This window comes from Macrobrachium nipponense, chromosome 8, assembly GCF_015104395.2.
Source record: "Macrobrachium nipponense isolate FS-2020 chromosome 8, ASM1510439v2, whole genome shotgun sequence".
NCBI classification, from domain to species: Eukaryota; Metazoa; Arthropoda; class Malacostraca; order Decapoda; family Palaemonidae; genus Macrobrachium; species Macrobrachium nipponense.
Genome location: NC_087203.1, coordinates 37,942,580 through 37,970,270, shown reverse-complemented (window position 1 = coordinate 37,970,270; position 27,691 = coordinate 37,942,580). Strand labels below are relative to the sequence as shown.

Here is a 27,691-nt window from a genome sequence, read left to right as displayed (position 1 = left end):
TAGAATTGTTCTCTTGGAGAGAATGTATAATATTTTTGCTGAATTTTTTATAACCTCTGAGGTGAGGTCCAGTCCTTCATAGGATTGGGGGCTCCCTTCGTGCAAGGCTGCCCTCGGTTATAAAAGTGGGGTAGGACAGTTTCCTCCCTCGCAGTTCTAACCAAGTTGTGCAGGTAAGCTATAAACTTCCAGACCAAATCTAAGCCAGTGGTTGTTATTGATGACATTTGTTTGATATTGAATACTGATAGGTGTAGGCACTACCCAACTACATACTGACTTACTGTCCCGTATTCACCGTCCTTCTCAATATCTTGGCTGGTAATCTGGAGTCCCTGTGATGGAGCCCAACCATCTCCATGTAAGATGGGGGCTGGGCTCTATGCCTTAGGTAACCTGCTGGGCTCAGGGTGTATGTGTTTAGGGGCTTGTGGACTAAGTCTATGTGGAAGGAGGGCATGAACGTGGTTTGGCACTTCATACCCCTACATTCAATATCTGTAGGAGGGGGGTGGTTCCTCCTGTATGCCACTAAGGGGGCAATGGTCTTGATGTCAAAGGTTTTTATCTTTCCTGGAGACTGCTGTGTCCCTTTCTGAGCCATAGCCCTTGTGAAGAACTCTCTCAGCCAAAAGGAGATTGTGTTCTTAGATATACATCCTTCTTCGTTCTGCCCATATTGACGAAAAGCCTCCTGCACCCAGGTCCCAGATGTTGTCATAAACATTTTCATGGCGGGTCGCCTCTTACAGAATTAGATATAAAATGAGCTCTCTCCACTTTCCTCTGCCCTATGCACTTTTTGAGTTAAGTTCCTTCAAGTCTTGTCTTCATAGCTCACCTTTTTCTAAGATTTTCTGGGCCTTAATACAATCCTCCCCTACTCTCTGTTCTTGATTAACATTCTACTCTGTCACTTCCAAATTCCCTCCATTTTCTCTATCAGTTTCCATGTTTTTCTGAATAGAGCAATAAAGGTTTTATGTATGAATTTTCTCTCTCTACTATAATGGAATATATATTTACTTACTAGTAGTCTAGCTATCTCTTTCCATTTCATCCAACCTGCAGTTTATTGTTTTTCTTACTGTCCTCTTAATTTGTGCTTCAGAGTGCAGTATGCCCCCAAGGTAACTGAAATGGTATAAATCTCCAAAGCCCTCCCTTTTGTAACAGCATAATTCCTCACTACACTCTCTTCCAAAATTGATATTCTTACACATTTCAGGCATTAAAAATCTCTTACTGCAAATATATTGTGCATTCTTGAGCATCTCTTAAAACATCATTTGTTATATTTAATCTATATTACTGAATGCACCCTCACCTCCTTCCCACACCTCTCCCACAGCAGCAAAAATAGGAAGACATAGTATTACTGTATTAAATTATCCAGCCAAGACTACTAATTTATATTTTTAACCCTTTCAGGACTGACCCAATGGTTTTGCTTTTATTCATTCAAGTACATCCAAATATGTAATTTATTCCTTGTAACTTAAGAGTGAATACTGTACTGTAATGTATAATGTATGTATAGCATTTTACTGGGTACTTACTTTTATAGAACCACATTTGTCCATCACAATCATTTATTCCAGTTTTCCTTATGCATTTATATTTCTCGTCATTAAAAAATTGGAAGACTGACTTACTTGTGGTTGAGGTAGATCCAGGTGTGAGAAGTAAACCAAACCAAAATTGTGAAGAGTAAACTACTTCCTGCAGCAGAAAGGAGAAGATAGACGATGCCAGACCTGAAAAGAAAGGATATCTTTAGGAATAAATAGAATTATATACCGTAAGTAGTATATATTATTATATTTTCTTATAATGCATGATATCAGTTCTGAGTTACTTCTACAAAAAACTTTCTTGGATCTTTGTAGTCAGTTGGAGCTTATAATAATTTATCCATCATCCTTCATATCAGCTAATAATAAATTCTATTTTTTCATGCTTTGTATTTATTATGATTTCCACAAAGTATGGGTTTCACTAAATCTTAATAAATTAGGTGAATACATGTGTTGATTTAGGTACATCATAATAGATGTGCTCTGTTATCCATTCTTGTCCTTTATTTGCAGATCACTGTTTCCTATCTCTTGCTGTATGTATAAGATATAATAAATGAATTACTTATCCGTAACAGACATCAAGATTATCTTTCTGTGACTGAAAACACTTGAGGTGATGAATAATCATCATGAATAGTGAACAATTTTCCTGAAATTTATTACAATTGTCATAGGTTTTGTCATGCACCATCAGTCTTTACTACTATTACAGTTGTACGGTAATAGTTTTCACTTGTAAAAACACTGGTATCCATTTCTATAACACTGGTATCCATTTCCACAAGTGTTTTAATTATTAGGACCCTCTAAATGCGAGAATACCTTGTTGAGGGCACATAAATATTTTTATTTTATTTTGTGTTGAAGCTGTGTGATAAGTGAAACGGCTCTCTAAGTGGAGGCTCTACCCCAGTTTGAATCTAAATATTTCTCCATAGTCTTTCCCTTTCTAATTATCACTTCATAATTATCGTTTCCTTATGGATACAGAGACTCGCTACGCCACCATAGAGCTGGAGCTACTTGCAGTCACTTGGGCTATAGCTAAGTGCCGCCTATACTTGTCTGGACTTTAACATTTCACCCTAATGACTGACCATCGTCCCTTGATACCGATTCTCAATCACTACACTTTGGATGCTATTGAGAATCCACACCTTCAACGCCTCAAGATGAAAGTGGCCCCCTACATCTTCACTGCAGTATGGCACGGAGGGAAATAACTTTGCATACCAGACGCCCTGTCTCACTCCCCAACCAGTCGCCCCACACCTGAAGATGAAGAAGAGTGCACTACTTCGACTGCACATGTCAGGTGTACCGTTGCCAGCACCGCCACTTCCACTGATGACCAGGCAACAGGACCCATCATCGAAGAAGATAAGTCTCTACAAGAAATCTGCACGGCCACATCTCAGGATCAAGATTACAGTTGTCTCGTTCACTACGTCTCCAACGGCTTTCCTACCAACCGCTACCATCTCCACGCTTCCGCCCTCCCGTATTGGAAGCTGCGGGACAACCTTTACGCGTATGGAGAGTTAGTATTGTATGGACCCTGGATCATCATCCCTGCAGTCCTCCGTAGACCCACCTTGGATCGACTCCATGACAGCCACCGAGGGATTGAAGCTACTCGACGTCGTGCAAGGCAGACAGTATTCTGGCCAGGCATAAATGCAGATATCAAGAGTAAAGTAGAAAGCTGTGAGGCCTGCCAACAGCTTCTCCCTAGTCAGCAACAAGAACCTTACATGTGTGACGACCATCCATCCCGGCCCTTCGAAAGTGTGTCAGCTGACTTCTTCCACGTGGCAGGGAAATTCTTCCATGTGGCAGGGAAATCCTTCCTTGTTATTGCTGATAGACTTTCAGGCTGGCCTGTGGTTGTTCCCTGTGGACGTGACACAACTGCAGCCAGAGTTACAAGAATGTTCTGTGTTTTCTTCTGCAAGGTTGGTGTTCCACTCCGCTTACGAACTGATGGAGGACCCCCATTTTCCAGCCACGACTTAAAGCAATTTGCCGACCGCTGGGGAGTTCATCACATCATCACTTCTCCACATTACCCTCAGGCTAATGGACATGCAGAAGCTGCAGTGAAAGCTGTTAAACACTTTATCATCAAGACTGCCCCATCCGGGAACATAGATTGTGAAGCCTTTGATGGAGGACTGCTGGAGCTTCGGAATACACCGAATCCCGTTGGACGCTCCCCTGCGCTGATTCTCTATGGTCATCCTCTCCGCATTTGTGTTCCGGCTCACCCCAGATCATTCACAGAGGAGTGGCAAACTAAGACTGAAGACTACGACTGTCGCACTGCTGCCCAAACTGACCAGGCCATGAGCCTTTACAATTTTCATGCCCGCCCTCTACCCAAGCTCACCATCGGCCAACGAGTTAGGATACAGGACGCAACGACACTTCGATGGGACAAGGTCGGCATCGTGATGGGCTGCAGAATGTCAAGAAAGTACGAAGTAAGCCTTCCAAGTGGTCTTGTATGGTTTCGAAACCGAAGACATTTACACCCAATGGCTAATATGAGTGATGACACCTCTCCCCAAGTCCCTGTGTCCCCTTGCTCTGGCCAGGAAAGAAACCCATCATTCGAGCCCTCCAATGTCCCTTGTCATTCACCTCGACTAGCTCAGAGGAATTAATGTTCCACTCGAGACACTGCTACGAGCGTAAAGGGGGAGGGAGGTGTATAGATATCTAATGTTATGCTGTATATTACTTACATTATGTACAGTTTATGAACATTAATGTACATTTGCTTTATTATTATTTTGTAGAAGAATGATATTTATGTTTCCATTTATCTTTTCCCATTGCACGTATTGTAAGACCACTAGTTCATTATGCATCGTGGCGGCAACTGTAATTATGTGTGGCAACACTGCTTTTTTTTCCGCCATATGCATAATCAGTCGCTGTTCAGTGGTCATTGTAGTGACAAGCATGGACCTGCTTCCCACTGCTGTCACATTGATGTCGTATATCTTCATCATACAAGATTTTAAAGAATCTACGAGTTTAATTTGTCACCCTTCATTCCATTTCTTGCATGGATGTATGTGGCAGTATCACACACAACAACGATGACAACCTCAAGCATGAATGAGGGTAATATGACACAGGTTAATGCAGTTTAGTATTAGTTACTGTGGACCCATGCAAGTAAAGTGTTCAGCATTAGCTACAATGGACCCATACATCCTTCCTAGGATGATTCCACATTCACATGGTCCCAGTCCTGATAGGTGAGTTTTAGCTTACACCTTCCATGTTTTAGTGCTTTCCCTTATGGGTAGGGTATGGAGTGGACCATTGGGGAAGTAGACTGCCATGGAGAATGTGAATTTCTGGCACAGCTATTGATACTTATTTAATATTCCCAAGGACCACAGGTGATGGTCGAAATGCTTTAACAATCCTGTACAAGAATATACAGTATATTATAAACTACAAGAGGATTTTACTTCATTGTGGATTTGTATCCCCATTCCCAAAGCAGTTATCATTCAAGTTTTCCTCTTATTATATGTACATACAGTGGACCCCCCGTATTCGTGTTCTCCAGATTCGCGGACTCACACATTCGCGGATTTCTCCCAGGGGAACGTTTCCCTGCATTATTCGCCGGAAATTCGGCGCATCCGGTATTTATCTGATGATAAATTATCCACAAATTCCTGGTTTTTTTATGAATTTCATCATAAAATGCACTTTTTGTGATAAAACTATTAAAAAAACCATGTTAGGAAAAATTTTTAGTGGGTTTTTCTTGAGTTTTAACTAACAAAAATAGGCTGTTTTTTAGCATTTTTATAGGGGTTTCCAAACATTCGCGGGTTCTAACTATTCACGGGGGGTCTGGTACGCATCCCCCGCGAATACGGGGGGACCACTGTACATGGATCCTTTGAATAACAAATCCCCTCTTCTGGATCTGCTAAATTGCACCAGGCACATTCTGTGACTCATGCACATTCTTCAGGTGCTCAGCCCTAGCAAGACCCAATCTTGATGTGGCATTTGTAAAGGCTCCATCAAGAGCTACTCAAATGAGTCAAAGACCAAGGAAGTTTGTCCATCAGTCAACTTTGTCATCATACCTAAGAAAACATGGAGTTGAGACTAGTCTAAGTAGACTGAGGATAGGTCATATTAGTGTCACCTACAAGTTCATCCTGGTAATTGACAGGCCACCAAATATACAGATGAGAGAGGGCAACATGAAATACATATCATTTTCCATTCATGGTTTTAAATGGTAATGTTGACAATAATATGGACTTTTATGAAAACTATTGCATTTTTTATATTTTCCAATTTTTATCTATTCTAGGTTATTAGCATTGCTTTATCAGTTTTATTGTATAATCATTTTTCATGGTACTGAATAACCAAATGGTTCCAGTGCCAGATCATCAGACCAAACTTTCATAGTAGAAAATGGCCAGTCTAGCAACACAACCAGGTGTAGCTATGAAATTTTTCCATTGCCACATCAGTAAAGTTATAATTAGAGGTAAGAGTGCAAAATAATGAGTATATAACATTTTACAAACATTTTACAAATACTGTACCTGCAGTATATACTACATTATGTACTGTCAATGACTAAGAAAACCACTAAAATTCTCACATTGCTTGATTGCAGGAGCCATACAAGGCAGTGCGATACTGATGATTAAGTGCTTGGCACTCAAGAAGAGCTGCAACTACACCTAAGCTTCTCTGAGACTTATTAACGTAGGCACCCAAGTGATCCAGCCTTGGGTGAATCTGTAAAAGGTATGTAAAAGTTAGTTCTGTTTCTCACATAATTTTATCATTCGTATTGTAATTCATATGTTCAATCAAAGATCAGTAGCTGACACACTTACCTCACTCCGTTCATAATAAATGTCTGCAACACTAGTAACTTTATTCAGGGAGGCGAGAATATATTCAGCTGCCTGTCGAGCATGAGTCAAGTATCGTGTAAATGGAGATGGTCTGTTAGGATCACAACGTAGGTAGTAAGATGCCACATCTCTAGACACCAGGCCACTTAGCTGATTCTCCAAAAACGGGTTGGGATTCATACACCAGTCTGACATTGCCTGAAAATCATTAATGTAAATTAGTACAAAATAAGTCATATGCACAGTGCTATTATAAAAAACTTGATTTGATTTTTCATCTGTGAATATAAAGCATCATTCAAACCTTATACGTACCATAATTATTTTATTAGTAGTATAGGATAAAATATGTTTAATAAAATGGCAGAATTCAGTGAATTAATCTTATATATTATCTTTTCTATTTTTCTTATTACTCACTCTTCTGGCTTAGCGATATTTCTTAATAATTGGCCAATATTCATATTGGGAATAATGCTGAAAGTGGTATTTTATTTAGAACAGGATTTATTAGTCAAAAACTGGTATTATCAGTATACGGTATTATCAGAATACTGGTGTATGGAAAGACATTCCTCAGGTCCAGGTCAAGCATGGGTTGTCGTCGGCGTTGGTATCTTTCCATAAGCGAGGTCAATGTCAGGCCGGGGTCGTCTCTGGTATTCAGGTGGTATTAATGCTGGTGTAGGTCTGGCTTATCGCAACGTTTCAACCTTCTCGCAGGTCATCTTCTTGGCTGGTCAGCCGTAGAAGTGAAGAGATGGTGTCTGCATGCCGGTATTTATAGTGGTTCAAATCCTAGAGCTGAGTTCTCATTGGTTGAGCTGGTCTGGGGCGAAGTTGGGGATCTCGCATTGAGAGTTACAGGAATTCAGCCTTGCAAGCACTCGTGTAGTGTAGTGTATCCAGGAATGAATGTCTGGAGTCCTGCCTGCAGCGGGAGACCTATCATCCTGCTGGTGCTCCTGAATACATATTTGGCATTGTTGGGTGGTCGTTCGCTGCTGATCTTTGGGCGGCTGTAGGGAGGAGAAACGTTTCTTGGGTAATGTTCAAGTTAGGTTTCTCCTTTCCTATTTGGAGGGCTTCCAGGATTCGCAAACATCGGGGATCTGTAGTTTGGTCAATAATTTCTATATTAGGTATAATATCTATCCTTTTTATTCTTGCATTATGAGCAGTCCTGGCGTGATTATAAATGGCTCCTTCTTGGGCATGGCACGAGATTCTCTTGGAGAATGATTTGCCGAGGCATCCACGGACAGGGCACGTGTATCGGTAGACCACGTTCGTCTTCTTCAAGGGATCCTGCAGGGGGGTCACAGGGTTGTTCCGCATCACCAGGCTGCTTGCCTTCTTCATTTTATAATATATTATTAAATTGATGTTCTTATCCTGATTGGTGGGGGAGACGTTTCTCTCGATAATGGTCTTGAGGGCTTGCTCGTCCTCTTTATACCTCCAGTGGAAGTGCCCTATGTGAAAAAGCTTGATAGGCTCTGGGATGTCGGGGCGGGGTTCATGGAAGTATCAATCTTTGATGTTCTTCACTATCACAGCATCGACGGTGCGATTAGTGTGACTGCTGTCGACGAGGACCTGGGCTGTGCGTTCTAGTTTGCTGTGTGAGTCACACCAGGAAGAGCAGTGCGAGAAGGCCCACCTGACGAAGGCACTGATAGTGGAGCGCTTATATCTCTCAGGACACTTGCTCTCTCCATTCATGCACATACCCAGGTTCGTCAGCTTCGTGTACACGTTCGTGCAGAATCGGGTGTCCTGCTGCTCAACAAGGAAGGCGAGGCGGCAATCTTGGCAATGTTCTATCGTAAAGGAAAGGCGACTGTGGTCGTGCAATGCACCGACTCCCGGAAAAAGATAGAGCAGCTGCAATGTGCATTCCATGATCACAGCTGCCTTTTCTTTACAATAGAACACTACCAAGACCGCCACCTCCCCTTCCTCGACGTCCTTGTTGAGCAGCAAGACACCCGATTCTGCACGAACGTGTACACGAAGCCAACAACCTGGGTATGTGCATGAACGGAGAGAGCGAGTGCCCTGAGAGGTATAAGCGCTCCAACATCAGTGCCTTTGTCAGGAAGGCCTTCTCGCACTGCTTCCCAGTGTGACACACACAGCAAACTAGAACGCACGGCCCAGGTCCTCGTCGACAGCAGTCACACTAATCGCACCGTCGATGCTGTGATAGTGAAGAACATCAAAGATTGATACTTCCATGACCCCGCCCCGATCTCCATGAACCCCGCCCCGACATCCCAGAGCCCATCAAGCTTTTTCACAAAGGGCACTCCCACTGGAGGTATAAGGAGGATGAGCAAGCCCTCAAGACCATCATCGAGAGAAACGTCGCCCCCACCAATCAGGATAAGAACATCAATTTAATAATATATTGTACAAAAAGAAGGCAAGCAGCCTGGTGATGCGGAACAACCCAGCGACCCCCCTGCAGGATCCCTTGAAGAAGACGAACGTGGTCTACCAATACACGTGCCCCGTCCGAGGATGCCTCGGCAAATACATCGACATGACCACCATGCAATTCTCCAAGAGAATCTCCTGCCACGCCCAAGAAGGAGCTATTTATAATCACATCAGCACTGCCCATAACACAAGAATAAAAAGGAGCGATATTATACCTAATATCGAAATTATTGACCAAACTACAGATCCCCGATGTTTGCGAATCCTGGAAGCCCTCCATATAGGAAAGGAGGAACCTAACTTGAACATTACCCAAGAAATGTTTCTCCTCCCTACGGCCGCCCAAAGATCAGCAGCGAACGACCACCCAACAATCCCAAATATTCAGGAGCACCAGCGGGATGATAGGACTCCAGACATTTATTCCCGGATACACTACTCGAGTGCTTGCACGGCTGAATCCCCACAACTGTCAACGCGAGATCCCCAACTTCACCTCAGACTGGCTCAACCAATGAGAACTCGGCTCTAGGATTCGAGCCACTATAAATACCAGCATGCAGACACCATCTCTTCACTTCTACTGCTGACCAGCCAAGATGATGACCTACGAGAAGGTTGAAACATCACAATAAGCCAAACCTACACCAACACTAATACCAGCTGAATACCAGAGACGACCCCAGCCTGACATTGACCTCGCTTATGGAATGATACCAACACCGACGACGACCCCTGCTTGACCTGGACCTGAGGAACGCCTTTCCATACACCAATATTCTGATAATACCAGTATACTGATAATACCAGTTTTTGACTAATAAATCCTGTTCTAAATAAAATACCAATTTCAGCAATATTCCCAATATGAGTACTACTGTCCAATTATCAAGAAGTATTGCTGAGCCAGAAAAGTGAGTAGCAATAAGAAAAATAGAAAAGATAATAGTATATAAGATTATTTCTCTGAATTCTGCCATTTTATTCAACAGAATTTGTTTAAAATAGGGTCTTCTTCGAAAAAGGATAAAATATGGTAATATGCCCTTCTGATGGCATAGTCCAAATGAATTTTAAATGAAATCTGATGTCAACAGTATAGTACAGTATATAATACCTTGGAAGTATGACAAAGCTACTGTATGTTATTTATTAAGACAAACTATCAAAACAGTGAAGTTGAATTAATATGGTTTGCATTGCCAAAGCAGGAATATGTAAACCTCATGAAAATAAAGGGATTATCTTTAAAAATGTGAAAACTATATGTTACCGTGTTACAGTAGTACGTACTAGTATTTTCAGGAATCTTTAAAATGATACACATATCGCTATGCTACAAGCTTCTCTGCTCTTCTTCAGGTCTTTACAAATATTTTACTAGCAGAACCTCAAAGAAGGACTACCTCAGGACTTAATTACAGTACAATGTTACTACAAACTAAATACAATATAAATCCAACCACTCAGCAGTCAAGTCTGTCAAAAAAACTTGATCATCTAGCAGATTTCACTACTAATAGTCCTATGATTATTCTCAACTGTACTTTAAAAATAAATTATTTGAAAGGAAAATTCAGTTTGCTTCATCCCATTTAGTTCCACTCAGGTTATGTGAAGATAAGACCTACTCTTCTTGGGTGAGTGATGTCACGAGTTCAGGCCTAACTCCTCTAATGAAGCTCTGCAGCTAATTTCCAGCATCTGAGAGAAAGATTAAGTGGGAAGATGAGATGTATTTGTCATCTTTATGAAGATGAACACCAGCTATCATCTTCCATGCTTAATAGATATAGTGATGGTCATATATATGGCACACTTTCATATCATTCAAACTTGGGTCAAGTGGCAGCTTGAATTGTCAACATATTGTATAAGGTATAAATTGTAAACAGTTTAGTTTTGTGTTCACAGATGGCTGTCATGGTAAATAAATGACTGGGGACTACTAAGAAGTGAAGAAATATCTTCACATGGTGTGGTCCAGCCATAAGAAAATAGAATTAAATTGTGGTTTTGTGTTCAAAGTTGGCTTTCATGCTAAGTAATGGACTTGGAGACTACAGTACTGAGAAGTGAAGAAATATTCTCATATGATGTTGTCCTGCCATAACAAAATAGAATTAGATGTTGTTGGTGATAAAAAGATTTCAAAGGAACATTACAAGACCAGCTCCTCCACATTTTGTTATGAGTATCTGGTGCCAAATGGAAAAAGTGACTTTGGGAATTTCATTGACAATTCAGCAGGATGTCATTAAGAAATCCAAGTTAAACAAGCTGTATTAAGCATTGTGAAAGTGGTTTACTCCCCAGCATGTCCAAGGGAAGCCTATTTCAGGCCCACTAATTGTAAAAGAATACCAGTAGCATATGTGTGTCAGTGCTGACAATGCTGAATGATGTGGCTAAACTTTCACATAGACCATACCATACTGGAGCATGCCCTGTACCTGAGTAGATATATAATGCTAGCGAGACAGGTTTACTTTATAAAGGCATCCCCTCAAAAGAACGTTTACAAGGGCATAGGAAAGGCTACTAATGTTTTCAAGAAAAAAATGTGTAACAGTGTTAGTGTGTGCTAGTTCTTCAGGAATTCTTAAAATTTCCTTGGAAGAAAATTTAAGATCCCAACAGCATTTAAAAATGTTCTGTGTGGTATGATGCACAGGGGAATGTTTGAATGACTGCTGCAGCCTTATTCTCTCTGCTGTAACCTCTTTCATTCATCCCATGGCTCAAAAGTCATTCAGAAATTTAAAAAGGAGCTATCATGTATCTTATGTAGAAGAGTTACTTAACTCCACCATATTCATGCAGACTACAACCAAGATTTCACCATAAAAGAGGACCATTTTTATGGCTGCTTTGACCTGGAGTGAAGTTAAAAAGTCCACAGTACAGTAGGCACGGTGAATCGTGGCCTGGTACTATGTTTTCATGGATGAGGATGGCCAGGAGGAATTTCCCTGAATTTCCTTCCTCATCTTTACAATGAAGCAATTGTGCTGAATCTCATTTCTCAGATATATACATATGACACTGAGCCCTAGGAGGTTAATAGTGCATCCAAGTCCTTCAAGATAGAAGACCTTGACCCAGATGCCTTGAAGGTTACAGATCCACAGCCCCAGGGGCCTGTAGCAGGGCCAACTACTGTAGTTATGTTCACCAGTGACAAAAAATTGCTTACGGTATACCTGCAAACATTAGGAACATGAGGGTAGTGACCACCTAAAGATGCTGAATGGTTGGATTTCCACTGTACTAGCATTATCACATAGCTCACAACTATAAAAAATGGAAATTTATTAGTATAGTCTACTTCTTACTGTAATGCAGAATTTTAAAAAGATTTTGCTTTGCAGATAAAAACCCCAACCTTTTATATATGCCATAACATCTGGTTAAGACAGGAAAAATAAGTACTGAATGGTTGTTGTAAATGAATCATTTAGCAGGTAAGACGTTCCCCCCCCGGTAGGTGTATCAAACCTTAATACTATTAGTATTCATTATTTTTTATGGAGTCACACAAATTACATATTTTATTTTTTGTATGTTTGCTAAGTAGCTACTATTCTTAAAATAATGAAGGAACTGACTCATGGTCTTACTGTCTTATCAGATTCATCAGACTGGAGATCACCATCAAGTGACTGATTGGAATATATGAGTAAGTTTAGATCTATCGTCTCTATGTTGATAATTTTTCATACCTATCAGAAGATGTCTTATTTTAAAATTGTCATCATTACTTACATTGGTTTAATAAAACCACCGAGTCACATTTCTAGACCCTCATAGGACTTACCAAAAGGATTTGTCTTTTAAATAAAAGGTGAAAATTGGAGCAGAGTATAATTAATGAAGCAGGACTGCTAAGTTGGAAGCAAAAAAATGGAACAAATGAAAAGTAAAATCCAGAGAGCTATGCAGCTGGAACCCAATGGAACTCGGCAAGAAACCTTTAGCATTAACTGACAGTGTCCTTTTAAACCTTCTATGGGATGAAGATATTTCATAGTTATTATAGGTGTGCCATTCCACTTCAGTATTTATAAAGAATGTGACACCTAGTAAACTCACCGTAAGCATGCAACCATAAAGCAAGCTGTGAATTGAGTATCTAGACACCTGTATGTTCAGTACATGTATTGAACTATGAAGTGAAGATGATGGTGGTTACTAGTACATTACCTCCTACCTTCCCATGACCACTAAGTTTATTAAGGCAGTGCCTTGTACCTATGAGTGACATCCATCAATATGTGTCAGCTGTTGTGAGTGACATCCCAGACAACCCTTATTAAGATGTAAATTAGTACCCTGTATATATGTTTAATTTGAAGATGAAATTGATTCTGTCAACTGATTGAGTGTTGGCAGCCATAAGGGAAACGACTTTATGCTGTCAACAGCCTTGAAGGATGCATACTTCCAGATTCTAGTTCACCCTTTGTCCAGGAAATTCCTTTGCTTCATCTTTGGAGAGCAAGTCTTCCATTTCAAGGTCCTTTGCTTCAGTTTTTCTACAGCCCCTTCAGTATTCACAAGGGTCTTTGCCTTACTTTCGACGTGGGGCCATGCTTGTTGAGATACCTCAACCACTGGCTGGTTTTGACAAGTTCCAGAGAGACGCTGTTTGGGACAGGGATCGTCTTCTTCAGTTTTGTTGTAGCTTAGGCATTGTGATAAACCTAGAGAAGTCCAATCTGCTTCCCAGCCAGAGGATTCTTTACCTTGGTATGTCTTAAAGATACAGCATTATCAAGGATTTTTCTGTTGGACCAGAAGTTAAAGAAGTTCATGTATGTGGTATGTTCCTTCCTGTCACAGGCTGAACAGCTGGTCCCTCATGGTCAACTCCACCTTTGCTCTCTGCAGTGGAGGCTGAGGGAGTTCTGGTCCCCAGAGGGAGATTCACTCAGCAACAGGTACATATCTATGTCAGAAGAGGTGAGGAAGAGACCTTTGTTAGTGGTTGGATGACCAGAATCTTATGGTAGGAGTCCTTCTACATTCACCCACTCCAGATTTACTCCTATTCTCGGATGCTTCCATCGATGGTTGGGGTGCTCATCTCAAGGATCTCCTGGCCTTGGGTGTTTGGAGTGCGGAGGACAAGCTGCTTCACATCAACGTGTTGGTGTTGAAAGCAGCTTTCCTAGGTCTGCGGGAGTTCGATAGAGGGTCTAGGGTCACTGTCATTCTGATGTTAGACAACACTACAGTGGTGGCCTATATGAACAAGTAGAGGGGGGGTGTGTCTTCCCAACTTCACTTGTTGACAGCCGAAATGCACCAGTGGGCGATCGCCAACTCGATGGAGCTCATGGCCAGTACATTTGAGGCAGGAGGAATGTGGTGGCCAACAAGCTAAGTTGTCGTAGTCGTTTTAGATATAGAGTGATCTCTGCATAAGGACGTAGTGGAAACTTTCACCAATTCATAAAATAACCACTAATTCACTTTTTTTCATATTAAATTAGGTAGTCATCCGTTAAAATTGCCAGTTATAAGCATTTTAGTTTAAGGGGTACATGGTATTTAACAGTTATGAGCAATTACAAGCTTTTTCAGAGGGAATTTTGATTTCCACGGTGGGTTCTGGAATCTATAGAGGGAATTTTGATTTCCACGGTGGGTTCTGGAATCTATAGAGGGGATTTTGCATTTCCACGGTGAGTTCTGGAACCTATCCCCATGAAAAAGTGGGGTAGCATTGTCAATGACATACAGTAATGCATGTATTTGCAAAACATTTGTTTGTCTTACTTAAGCAGAGAGAAAAGATGGCAAAGAGTAAATATCTATACATTATAAAATGTAGAATAGCTTTTTATATTTGGTTCCAATATGGATATGTACTTGGAAATGCAAAAGCAGAGAAGTTATCCAAGCAAGCTAGAGCTAAATTTTCTCAGGAGGTAAAGTCTGTATGGATGATTTTTACCCTGAAAACAGGAGGTTGTTTTGTGATGAATATCAATAATGTTGGAACATTACAAAACCTAATAAGTTAACAAGTGTATCTCCTAGAAGGTATGAAAACACACCCAGAAGATAGGAGATGGCATTATGTAGACAGTGTAAGGGGGACACATGCCTAATGCATGTAAGTACTTGTTGGCACTCACCAGCCATCTTGTGACAAATGTTAGTTCCCTTAACTGTGAAGCATTCACTGGTTTAAAGTCACAGTCTTGGGGATCTTAGGAATCAATCCCTCTCTTATGCTCATGTTAAAAGGTGCTGGTACATATCTTGTAGGGATCCTTGGGGTTATGAAGCTAGTTACATTTTTAATTTATTTTAGAAGTTGGTTAGTCTTCTACATAAGATCTCATTTATTGTATTGTTTCATTCTTTTATAGGGTTACAGTTTTACCTGTAATTTTTTACAATCTTGCATGGATAACTGGAGTTAGGTGCTGAAGCTATTGGCATTTTTAGATTTATTTTAGAAACTGATCTTCTACACAAGATTTAATTTAGTGTTTGTTCAAATATGGATAGATGAATTACTAATTTGTCCCATCAGAGCACTGCGTAGTTATCTGAAAAAGACTATAGACACCTCAGACCAGGTTGCTGAAAACTTTTTGTTAGCACAGGCCAGGTCAAGAAAGAATTGTCCAAGAATACCATTTCAATTTGGCTATGTGAAGTGATTAAGCATGCCTACTCCTCCTCATCAGCTTCTATTGCCAATATTGTGCATGCAAGAGCACATGACATTAGAGGTCTACGTTCCTCCTGGCATTGAAGAACTTGTCTGTTCATAGAATTTTGAATGCTGGTTCTTGGCTTTGCCAAACCACTTTCACCTCCTTCTGCCTGAGGGACATTGACCTAGAAACCGATAAAAAAATGAGAATTGTTTATGCAATGAATTGGTGGCATCTGTCACGAAGGTGAGGTAAAGAGAGGCCAACCCAACTTCAACTTCGTGACGTATTAGTTTTTCTTGCAGCCCAGGGTTAACTGAAAGAGGGGTGGCTAGAGAAGGACAGTATAATGTTAAGACCGCAGGTTTGTTAGCTGTGAAAAATACAAATTAATTTAAAATTTGTCATTTGTTCAAGTGCGGAACAAACCTGGGTCTTAACACTAGGATAGACTCACTCTTGGTGGGAGGTAGGAGAATCCTGAACTTACTGGATGTTAAGCACACTTGGTCACACTTCCTGATAAGAAAATTCAAAGGAAAGAGACATAAGCCTCTGAACTGTTAGATATATGTGTATCTAACATTCAGACTACTGGGCTAAAGTACAGTGCAGAGATTCATTGCATAGGAGGAAGTTAAAGAGCTGTATCTGTCCAGATAACAAACTAAGGTAGCCACCTATACAGGTTTGTTATCATTCCTCTCTCCCCTTGCTAGAGAGAGAGAAGGTTTGCTACTGAAAGGTATATTCATATAGAATATAAAATACTCAAACAGTAAGGCTACTTCACTCACCTGTATCTGGCCAGTTCCAGCTTATGATGGATCCATTGAAGAAAGGGAAAAAGGAGGAAAGAAATGAGACCAGCCATCTCAATCTTTCTCACTTTCATACCATCATCTTAGGCAAGATACAAAACTGTCCCACTAAGGGGCAGTGGATGAGCTACACAACTTGTTGAGCAGCCACTACCAGACCCAAGGAAAAAGTGTCCAAGGCTCTGTGGGCAATGTCCCTCAGGTACAAGGAAGTGTTAGTGGTTTTGCAAAGCCAAGAACCAGTGTTCAAAATCCTATGAACAGACAAGTTCTGCTTGAATGCCAAGGAGGAACTTAGACCTCCAATGTCATGTGCTCTTGCATGCACAGTATTGGCAGTAGGAACTGATGATGAGGAGTAGGCATGCTTAATCACTTCGCGTAGCCAAAACGAAATGGTTTTCTTGGACACTTCTTTCTTAACTCGGACCTGTGCTAACAAAAACTTTTCGGCACCCCGGTCTGAGGTGTTAAGTCCTTTTTAGAGAAATACACAGTACTCTGATGGGACAAAGGAGTAAATTCATCTATTTTAATGTTAAGACCGCAAGTTTATTAGCCATGAAAAATACAAATTTGTTTAAAGTATGTCATAATGTTTCATTCTTTTATAGCTTTACAATTGTATCTCTAGGTATATATAATATATATATATAATATATATAATATATATCTATATATTGTGAATAACATTGATATCAATGATCTTTGATGTCATGGTGCCAGAGAACTGTCAGCCAGTTTCATCCACCTACTTTTTAGATCCATGGAGGGCTATACTGGTTGCAGCCTGTTTACAAGATGGTCTCGTTTGGTGGTGGGTGACATCCCCTATTGGTATCATAAGAGTATCAGAGGTAATGAACTACCAGCTGCAGAAACCAGAGATTATAAAATTGTATATTACCAGTTATTGATATGAATTAGCATATTGTGAAAACCAACAGGATCTTTCTCTGAGAACTTAAAAATATCAGAGAATCCATCTTTCAACTGGCTTTGTTGATGAGGATAGGTCATACATACTCGACCCACATAATCATACTGCAGGGTGATGAGCCACCAATGTGTGATCTTCATTAAGCACATATTGTTGAATATTGTAAGTGTGCAGATGAGAGAAGGCAACATCATATCTCTAGTTCCACTGAGGCAGTCTTTCGTAATGACAATGGTGATAACCACATGAAGTTTTTAAAACTATTCTCATAACAGTACTGAATAACCTAGCAATTCTAGTGATAGGTCATAAGACCAAACATTTATGAATTAAATCAAATCCCTCCTAAACGTCCCTTCAGTACAAATACCAGTAGTATGTATACGAATCTTGGCAATTTATCCTGAACCTCTACAGTAGTATTTCCTTCCAACTCTACTTTTCTTCATGTCTAGTTAGTAGTTCTGAAGAAATATCACAGATGACAGTACTAGGTTCACAAATAAACTTGGGTCCACAATATGGGCTTCCAATATGTACCAATCCCCACTGGAATAGTCAACTCTGTAATGGTTGTAACTGGAAGGAAGTAAATTTTGCACAGCCTGTTGACGGCTTTTTTCCTTCAGTGCTAATGTTGATATTTTTCTTATCCCAACTAAAATGTTATTCAGTTTTAAAAACAGGACTGACAGCCGGGAGCAATAGGATAAGGTCACTTCAGCCTTCCTATTATTATTCCTCATTACAGAGTAGTGTAGCCACTCACTGATATCACTGATATTCCTAGCTTCCTGGCCAAATCCTGTCCTGTTGATTTTCAAGGATCAATCTGGACTTAATATCCTGAACTTCCCTCTCCACTGATTAATTGATGCTTGTAAACTGGTACTGCAATGACTATGGTTACCAATGTAATTAATAAACGGCTTTGGAAGAAAAAATAAATCAAAATTTTTATAAACAAAAATTTCCACAAATACAGTACATAATCACTCTTCCTTACATACTTTATTATATATGAATATTTTCACATAGTCAACATAGTCAGATCAACCAAACAGTCTTCACCAAATTTGGTTACCCAAACCATAATACTCCTTGGGTCAAACATTTTTTCCAATTACTAGATGACAAAGGGAAATATCTGTCCTGTCTCAACTGAATATTTCCATACACCCATGGGAAGGCTAAAATAATTTCTAGCATTTTCTGGTTACTGCAACCAAGCTCTCCCATTTCCCAAGCTCTCTTTTCATACATAATCTCAGGAAGGCATGTCTAAATGACAATGTAATCCTTTTCAGAGTGGGAGATGGAACATCATTTGCCAAGTGACCTCTGTCATTTCCTTGCATACAGGTTTGTGCTGGTACCCTTAAAATAACTGACTTCTATAGCTGAACAGATTAATAACAATATACATTGCTAAATTATATACTGTAGACTAATTGATGTTTGTATTAATGCAGTATTCCTCAAAGACTGTAGTACACTATCCGGTCCATCTTTACAGATCATGTCCATCCTGATTAGTGTGATCAGACAGAGTTTTTTAAAAAATTAAATAAAACAAAAGTCCATTCTGATTTTGATCATACTGAATTTTATTTGATCAGATTGATTTGCTAAAAAAAATAGTCTGTATTTGCTTTAAAAAAAAAAAAATGTCATATGAGGGATCTGGTAATGTTCACACATTCAATTTTGATGACAGAAATTATGATAACCGTGGCATAAAGGTAAAATAATAACGATATAGTATTCCACTTCTGGCATCACAAAAAAGGAGTAAAGGTCTCATGTGCAACCTTACTACTCTTGTCATTTTCAACACTCATTCACCATTTCTTTTCTTCCCAAACTGTCTGTTATGACAAATAAAAGTGTTTGTATTTGATATGAACATGTTATCATATTATGCAACCATTTAATGTACAGTAATCCCAATGTACTCTACCAAATTCTAAATAGTAACATATACTTGAGGGATAATGTGGAACTTTTATTAACTATTTTTACCTGTCATCAGTGCACCAAATACTGTACAGTTTACTTTTACACCTAGAGAGGTAAAAATATCAAGTGAATTTTATGAAGTAAGCAAATATTCTGAAGACATAATTCCTATATTAATCATATATATGCCACAAGGAAAATTTAGAAAGCATAAACAGTAAATGGTAAAGAGAAGTAGTGATACACAATAACTTAACAAGATAACATTCAAAAGGAATTACAGTGAAAAGTGATGTCTTTTTATAAAAATACTTGTTTTTCATACAAACTCAGTCATCATTAGTCCTTATTCCCTGTAGAACTTATCCCAGATATACCAATTTTATCCAAAAGAGAATGCACCTACCCCAACTGGTAGGACCCCTCCTGCCACTGCATGTGCTGTAAACTAAATCTGTTATGCCCTATTCAGGAATTAAATGAATAAGGGAATTGGAGAAGGGCAATGTTCTTAAAGATTACTATAATAGGTTTGTATGAAAATTATTTTGTACATTAAAACATCTCTTGTTCATGACAACCTTTTTAACACAAGATACTTGCATTGCTGTCTATGATGAAGAAGGATGAGAGAGAGCTGATCACCCAGATGAAGACCTGCATTCCAGGATGCTGATGCATTCTGTGAAAGATCCCTGTCAAGAGTTAAGGTCTGAGGTGGCCTGGTCAGTAAAGGCAATGGTTTGTACTCAGCAGAGGAAGCGAAATACACAAGCCTGAGTGTACGTAATTAAAATGCAGGGCTGATGAATCTTCTTACACACTGAAGGTGCCAGAGAAAGTGAAAGGTTCAGGTGTTTATGAGTCCCCACACCATCCCTATGTACAATTTGCCCTAAAGCAACTATAGTACCCAATGAAAGCAGCTAGATATTTGTGTTACATCTCTGAGGTAAATTTGAGAGAAAATGAATTGGCATTTCCACATCCACGACCTTAAGAAGAATGTTGACACCACACCACGTTTCAATGCCACTGAGGTGTATAAATTGCTTGGATCTAGTGGGGTGTGATTCACATTTGTACCAAATCCTCTTTTGATACCTTAGCATAAATGCTAGATATGACTTGCTTGAGCCAGAGAGATACTGTATGCTTCGTGCCTTTGGTCTTATTCATTCCCTGTTCAGGAATTGCCTGAAGGAGGAGGGGAACACAATATCCCTTTTATTCTTAGAAATATGATTCTGATTACAGGAACAGAGGCATTAAGTGCAGAAACATTCCAGTTGCTACACCAATTGCAAACCTTGGTCATTTTCCATGATAAAGTTTGTCATTGATCTGCAAGGTATTGCAATAGCAGCCACTGCTGTTTCTGGGAAGCTTCCCTCTCAGAGGGAATGCTGGCTAATCTACACATACGAAGCTAAATTGTGTCTAATCTACCACAGAATCTGTGGAAATTGGAAGGTTTCATAACTCCCTCCACAGGATAGATGATTTCGAAATGAGTGTTCCTTAAACCCGTGAAATTCATGAGTACTACTTAGTAGTGAAGGGTGAAGGGTGGGAATATGTAGAGTTCCAGCTGCAGCTCTGACATGTTGATATGCCTTCAACACTCCTTTTCTGTCCATATACCACCTGCTTGAGGGGCAATGGTGTAAGTTTGCTGGCTTTAGTCGGTCGTGTCTGTGAATAAGAGGGCTTTAGTTCCACAGCGCTAGCAGGACACATTCTTTCAGGTCCCACTTCTCTCTCCTGAGAATGTCAATTATCACTTCCTTTGTTACTGGGACCAGGAAGTTGTCCAACATGGATGGTGCCCTCCAGGATCACAAAAGCTGAAGTTGGAGAGATCAAACCCTGAATCTGTTGAGGGAAACAAGTTTCTCTGTGAAGACCAGATGCCCTGTTGGCAATTGCCATTCCTGTACAGCTGCACCTTTGAGAATTGTTATGACATCTCACACCAAATTTTTTCCTCTAAGGGTCTGAAATTTCCCTTGAAGTGTTTGTTATTCATGCCTCTGTGAGCAGGAGCCAACAATAGCACTGGTTTAGAAAGGCTGCCAGGTTCTTGATCAGAGCCAAGGGGGAAAAGGTTAGGATGAGCCAATTGTCCAGCCGACTGTGAAGCAAGTTGCCAATGCTGTGTGTCCAGCACACCAATAGTGTCAATACCATAGGGAAACTTTAGGGACAGTTGCCAGCCTGAAGTACTATAGGAGCTTGAACTACACCTTTCCTACTCAGATGAAATGCAGATCCTAAATCTAGCTTTCTGTATGTACTGATCATACAGTATCTGGTCTACTGTCCTTTTATTTCTGACTAAACAATAATACTGTATATTTTATGATGCAGTACTTTGTTCATCGTGTGCCATTTAACCTATCTTCATAGCTTATTCCATTATATGTACGCAGAATTTTGAATATATATCTAATTTTATTTTTTCATTTTATAAATTTGTATAATTGAAAACTTTAAGGCATCATTAAATCTAGCATCTGTGGTTAAGATAATTTACAGTCAATCAATCAGTCAGTGTTAAAAATCAAATAAGCATTCACTCACAAAAAAGGGGTCATAATAATTAACTTACTTTAGGAAAAAAAACCATCCTGTATTCCTCCACAAAATGCACACTCTTCAAATACAGCAAAAATAATGAAAAGGTTTAAAAGTCAGAAAAGGTAAATGGGAAAACTTAGTGTGAGAGGAAGTTGGCACAAGTGTTGTTAACACCAAAACAATTTGGAAGATTGTTGCTGAGATGAGAATGCTGCCAAGTCACACAATGGAATGAGCATAAATGCAGAGGCAAATGGTGTGAGCATAAAGGCAGAGGCAAATGGTACAGGAGTGGGCGCATTCTCCTATGAATTGAACTGATGAAACTGGAATATGTTCTACATGGAATAAGGCATGTTATGATTAATGGGTTGTCATTAAAAAATATATAGTAATAACAATGATGAGGTTCAAGTAAACACACAAACATAACACAACACTTTGTCATAACGGAGACGTCAGTTACAAAAATCTCAGTTGAAGAATTGTCTTGTTTACAAACTACTGCAAATATGGTAAGTCTGACATCACTTCAGGGTTTTTGGATATTTTTGTGTTGGATGGTGTTCAACCAGTATAAGAATGAACATGAAATTTTGTGTGTTCCCAACTGTTTGCAGACATTTATAATTGTTTTAAGTGGAAGTTATTTAATTTATCTATAGCCACTTTTTTTTGCTATGAATATGAAAATGGCAAAAAATAACTGTAATTACATCTTTAATTTGATTCTCAAAGTACTGTGCTGTATAAGGCAAAATTTACTCTACATAACTCCATACATAGAAAATATAATATACAAATTTATTTGACTGTCAACAAAATACCATGAACCAATCAGATGATAATCAAGTTTGTTATTTAAGTAATGTTACATGAAATTTTAATGTAATAGGCAACTATGTGTGAAATGTTATATACTTCTCTATGAAGTATATACAATGAAAAGACTTAAGAGTAACAATTTTTGTACTTAGCACTTTGGACTCAAACTTTACTATGGGACTCTCTGCATTGATAAGTTATATTGGATCCATTTGCATCTTAATACTGTTTCAAGGTCCATGACAGGTCTCTGGCCTTACAGTTATTTTATGATCAAAGAATGACAAAAGATATGACATTTATAAAAGTGCATGTAAAGATGTTAACACTACATTAGGAAATTGCAAGAGTAAGCTAGAACCAACCACTCTTTATATAGAAGAAGAACTTTGTCCAAGTATATACTTACAACAGACGTTACAAGATATATAGATGTTAAGCCCCAGCAGAGTATCATTGCCAATAGTCCCAAGACTGAAAATCTGATAAAAGAAAAAGTCAAACCAGTCACATTTCACTGAACGATAACGGGATTACTAGAAATATGTACTACTTAAATTGGCAATTACAATAACAACAATATTAACTAACACATGAATGAATTAAGTAAAAAAAAGATCCCAATATTCATCAATTAAATAACATGGGATAATTAATTTGCATACTTTAATGAATTAGTAAGAAAAAATCCCAACATTCACCAATGAAACAACACAGGGTAATTTATTTGCAAACTAATCAAAATTTATGAAACATAATTCACTTAAGAAGATTATGAAAATATTGAAGGACAATCTTCAAAAATAAAACAATGCTGTAACAGAAAAGTTGTTTATCATATCATGAGTGAAACAACTGTATCAGTGATTGGTTTTCCTTCAGCAGGATAAACAAAGTCATGAATTGAGCAATGATTTGAATGGTAAGTCCCCAAGGGTGATGAAATATATACCGAAATATAAGTATGAAGTACTTGTCTTTGCATATACGTAGCACTGAAAAACTGTGCATCCTCGACTTACGTCAGGGATCCATTCCAGCGCCATACTGTAAGTTGATTTCTGCCATAAGTTGGTTGTTCGCCATTAACAGTGCTTTAATAGCGTTCACTGCACTATGACTCGATGCTCAACAGCACTTACAGCGCCGTAACATGATGCAACATCAAGTTACAGCAATGTAAAGAGCTGTTAATGGCACTGAAAAAGCGCTGTAAGATTGAATTGCTGTAAGTCGGTGGCGCCGTAAGTCGAGGACACACTGGAGTACTATAACCTTCATAACCTTCATACCATGATATTATGACTTATGTTGAATTAATTCCATAACTACAATATTCTAATCATTTCATTTAATTATCAGTAATGAAGGTCCACTTTTCAGGAACAGTCAGAATAAGAGATTTTGTGCACAAGTTAGACTTACGTTATTAATGTACAGCGTGAGTGACGGGCTACTCCAACCATCACTACAAGAACAACCATCATTAGAAGTCCAGTCAGTCCTATAGTTCCTACCCATCTGCCAAGTTCACCCACTTTCAAAAGGCGTACTATTCCTCCCATTTCTGCTCCAGACATCTGTAAAGAAGTACAAAACTGCTAAAAATCCAAATGAAAAAGTTTTATTTATCATGACAACTAAAGCCCTAATATAATATTTTAGAGTGAGAGATGTGTTAGGCATCCTTTGGAACCTTGTAGCACACATACTTTGCATTTTAAAAAGTCAAAAGTTTTAATTACACAGTACTAGATACAGTGAGAATCTTTGAAACATTATTGGAATATGCTAATCATATCATTCTAAAATTTAAAAATTCAGATGCCGACCTACAGCCATAAGCCTCTCCTTAGTGGGGGAGTCCTGTAGCGACCATGTATGCTGTCCTACCCACCTACAACCAAAATATCCTTTATTCCACGATGACTAACCAATGAAAGAAACCACATAGTTGACTTCTCCTCATGTCTTTTGTTCATATATCTATCAATTTGTATGCACTATGTTTCTCTGTGAACAAACACAAATGCTTGATTTAATCCCTTTCTTGACCTGTCAAGAGATTGGAAGTTACATTGTGGCTTACATGAGCTCTTGACCTGTGTGAAAGTTATGTAAATAAATTAGTAAGCTGTAAACTCTGTATCTTACTTGACCTCGCCTATTACTGGTGACCCTGGAGTTTACAGTACACTTATTTATTTACAAAACTTTCACACAGGTTAAGAGCTTGCGCGAGCTGCCATGTAGGTTACGATCTCTGAAAGGTGGAGAAAGGGATTAAATTCAAGCATGCGTTGATTCACAGACAGAAACATATGCTACATACAAATTGATACAGAACATTTGATGGAAGATCATACACACATGGTTGAAAAACTGGTATAATAATACAAACAATAGTAATAATACATTGATAGTGACAATAATGACAATGGAGATGTACATACAAAAGACGTGCGAGAGAAGTTGTATTTCTCTCGACTGCAGGGTTTCTCTCGCAGGTTGATCTTCATTGGCTAAAGGATATTTTGGTTGTGGGTGTGTAGGACCACACACGTGGTAGCTACAAAGTCATTATCAGAAAAATTTTCACAAGCTCATTATGCACTGCAATGTCAGAAAATATAACCTTGGATTTAACATATGTCATTATGTAACATAATTGATCAGACAACAGCTTTCAGTAAACACACAAAAATGTCTTCAAGTCAGTTATGAGAATAACAGGATAGTTCCCAAAGTGTTCTACTACAGGTGCTATCAATGTTATTTAATAAATAAACTACATACACATCTTGGATAAGCATGTGCGTAATTCTAAAACTTACTTTCCAATTAAATATGCAGGAGCAATCTTTCAAAGAATATTTCCCATTATTTAATATGTAAAAACCACCTGAGCTTTACTTTGAAAAGCAATTCAGTAAATGTAATCCTATCCTGAAATCTTGTTTATGAAGCATTTTCTCCACTGTAAAAGGAAATTGGCTGTATCTATGCCAAGTTGTACAGGTACAGTATTCTCCAATTTAAGGCAGACTTCACTTTTTTTTTACTTATTTGTTTCCAAATTTTTTGGGAGATCTAAAGATATTGGTATATAGTTTGGCTTCTTAGCTTCTTTTAATTTTAGGCACTAAGTATTTTTTTTCCAGTTAGTAACTAGGATATCTGATGTTTTACTCATGTTGAGAGTTTGTTACATTTCAATCCACAGTTCCATTTTCATTACCCTTTCAATGTTTAACATCTCTTTATTCTTTTAACTTTGTAGTATGTATTTAAATATTTGCATAAAAAAAATTATTTAAATACATAACTTATGGGGACGCCTATATCCAATTATTTTTGTTCATAGCAATATCCTCCAAAGTCTGTACTTAGGAACAAATACATTTTTGTGGAGTTTACAGTGTACTTATTATAAATATACTAATTATGTTTCATATCAATTTATTTATTAAATACTACTTCACTATTAAAACCTACAAGATCTAATGGAACACAGTAACAGTTATTTACACTGAAGAAATTATATTGATTAAAATGCTGTAATATGTGAGAATTACAATTATATTGTAATTAAAAGAAAAGAATATGAAATGCTGAATAAAACTTTACTTACCATTGCATTTATGTCATCCACATTTATGAGCAGAACTTCGGAGATGTTTCCTTGCATGTAATGCAAGCTTTCCATGATAAACATTTCAGCTGTAGCATTTTCAATATGTTCACGCTGAATAGTTTCCTTGAAAATGCTCAGCTGAGGTTGCAGATGTCTTCGAATTGTTTCATCAAACAGTTTAGTCTGTAAAAAAGAGAAACCTTTTCAATAAAATGTGAGATAATACTGTCAAGACAAAATAGTAAAAATTCCCATGACACTATCAAATCCATTAATTTCTTTGCATACCCTGACATCTTAACCTTCATCACTAATGAATGCATAAGCAGTCTGTGTTGTGTCATAACTGCTAAATTTTGCTGCTTTCATAATGTAGGCCACATTTTTAACCTGATGAAATGGAATACAGGTGTCAGAGTTGCATACTTTGACTGCTACTATTTCTGTTACATTCTAAATTAATATACCTTACATCTTATTATGATGCTCATAAGAATGAAAAACTTATCCTGTTTTCATTTTTCCAACAAAGAATTTAATTTAAAAGCTTTTTTCCCTTATGCCAGTGATTGCTAGCAATAGGAGTCCATCCTATAATCTCAATTTTTCAGTGTTATGGTGTTATTTTACGATACAGACAGTAGGACACACGCTGACTGTGGAATGCAAAAACATTTATGAACATAAAGCCTAGTGTGTATGTAAATATTCAATGTAGCCACTACAGCAAACAGAAATGAACTTAAGTGTACATTAATATGCAGTATGTTTAAACCTGGGACAAATTGGAATGACTAATTATGAAAAATCAATATTAATTTAGGAAGGATAAATTGCAATGAAATATATGAGAAATTAATATTAATTTATGCTGATTACAATGACCTTTTCCAGAAAAGGCACAAATAAAATATATACAATATAACAGTAATTTAGAATAAAATCTCAATAGCTCTAAGAGCTTCTTTTACCTGGTTGCTGAGTGAATGAACCATGCTGTTAATGTTGTCCAATGAGAGGGTGGTACGAGTTACTCCTTCATGTACTTCCTGGTTCCCCCAAATGCTTACTCCCAGGGCTCCTCTGAAAAATATGAAAACAATGGAAAGTCGTTATTACAAAAAATGAAACACAGAAAGGAAGCAAACTTGCAAATAAAAAAATTCCCATAAGTAAATTTATTGAAATCACATGCCATAAATAAAATATGAATACAAAATAAATAAAATACGAATACCAGAAATTTTGAAAGAAAATTAACAAAATCAGTTTGATTAAACCACTATGAAATTAGCAAAACTCCTTGCATATGAA

The 27,691-nt window shown here is 38.4% G+C and overlaps 2 protein-coding genes across 14 annotated transcripts in view; one reads left to right on the top strand and one right to left on the bottom strand.

Annotated features, from left to right (window-relative positions):
• The window catches only part of LOC135222681 (protein tweety-like), a 241,845-nt gene that overhangs the window by 54,797 nt on the left and 159,357 nt on the right, over positions 1-27,691 (bottom strand). For all 13 annotated transcript variants that reach the window (XM_064260849.1, XM_064260857.1, XM_064260847.1 and 10 more), the window contains 7 exons: positions 27,349-27,460; positions 26,375-26,560; positions 24,169-24,323; positions 23,153-23,225; positions 6,479-6,697; positions 6,238-6,377; positions 1,656-1,757 (listed from right to left, as the gene is read on the bottom strand). In XM_064260849.1, coding sequence (XP_064116919.1) covers positions 1,656-1,757; positions 6,238-6,377; positions 6,479-6,697; positions 23,153-23,225; positions 24,169-24,323; positions 26,375-26,560; positions 27,349-27,460 — 987 coding nt within the window. The remainder of the gene's footprint in view (positions 1-1,655; positions 1,758-6,237; positions 6,378-6,478; positions 6,698-23,152; positions 23,226-24,168; positions 24,324-26,374; positions 26,561-27,348; positions 27,461-27,691) is intronic.
• LOC135222683 (uncharacterized) lies at positions 1,648-4,730 on the top strand. Its single transcript, XM_064260861.1, has 2 exons — positions 1,648-1,801; positions 2,571-4,730. The coding sequence occupies exon 2, from the start codon at positions 3,335-3,337 to the stop codon at positions 4,244-4,246; it is 912 nt and encodes a 303-aa protein (XP_064116931.1). The 5' UTR covers positions 1,648-1,801; positions 2,571-3,334; the 3' UTR covers positions 4,247-4,730.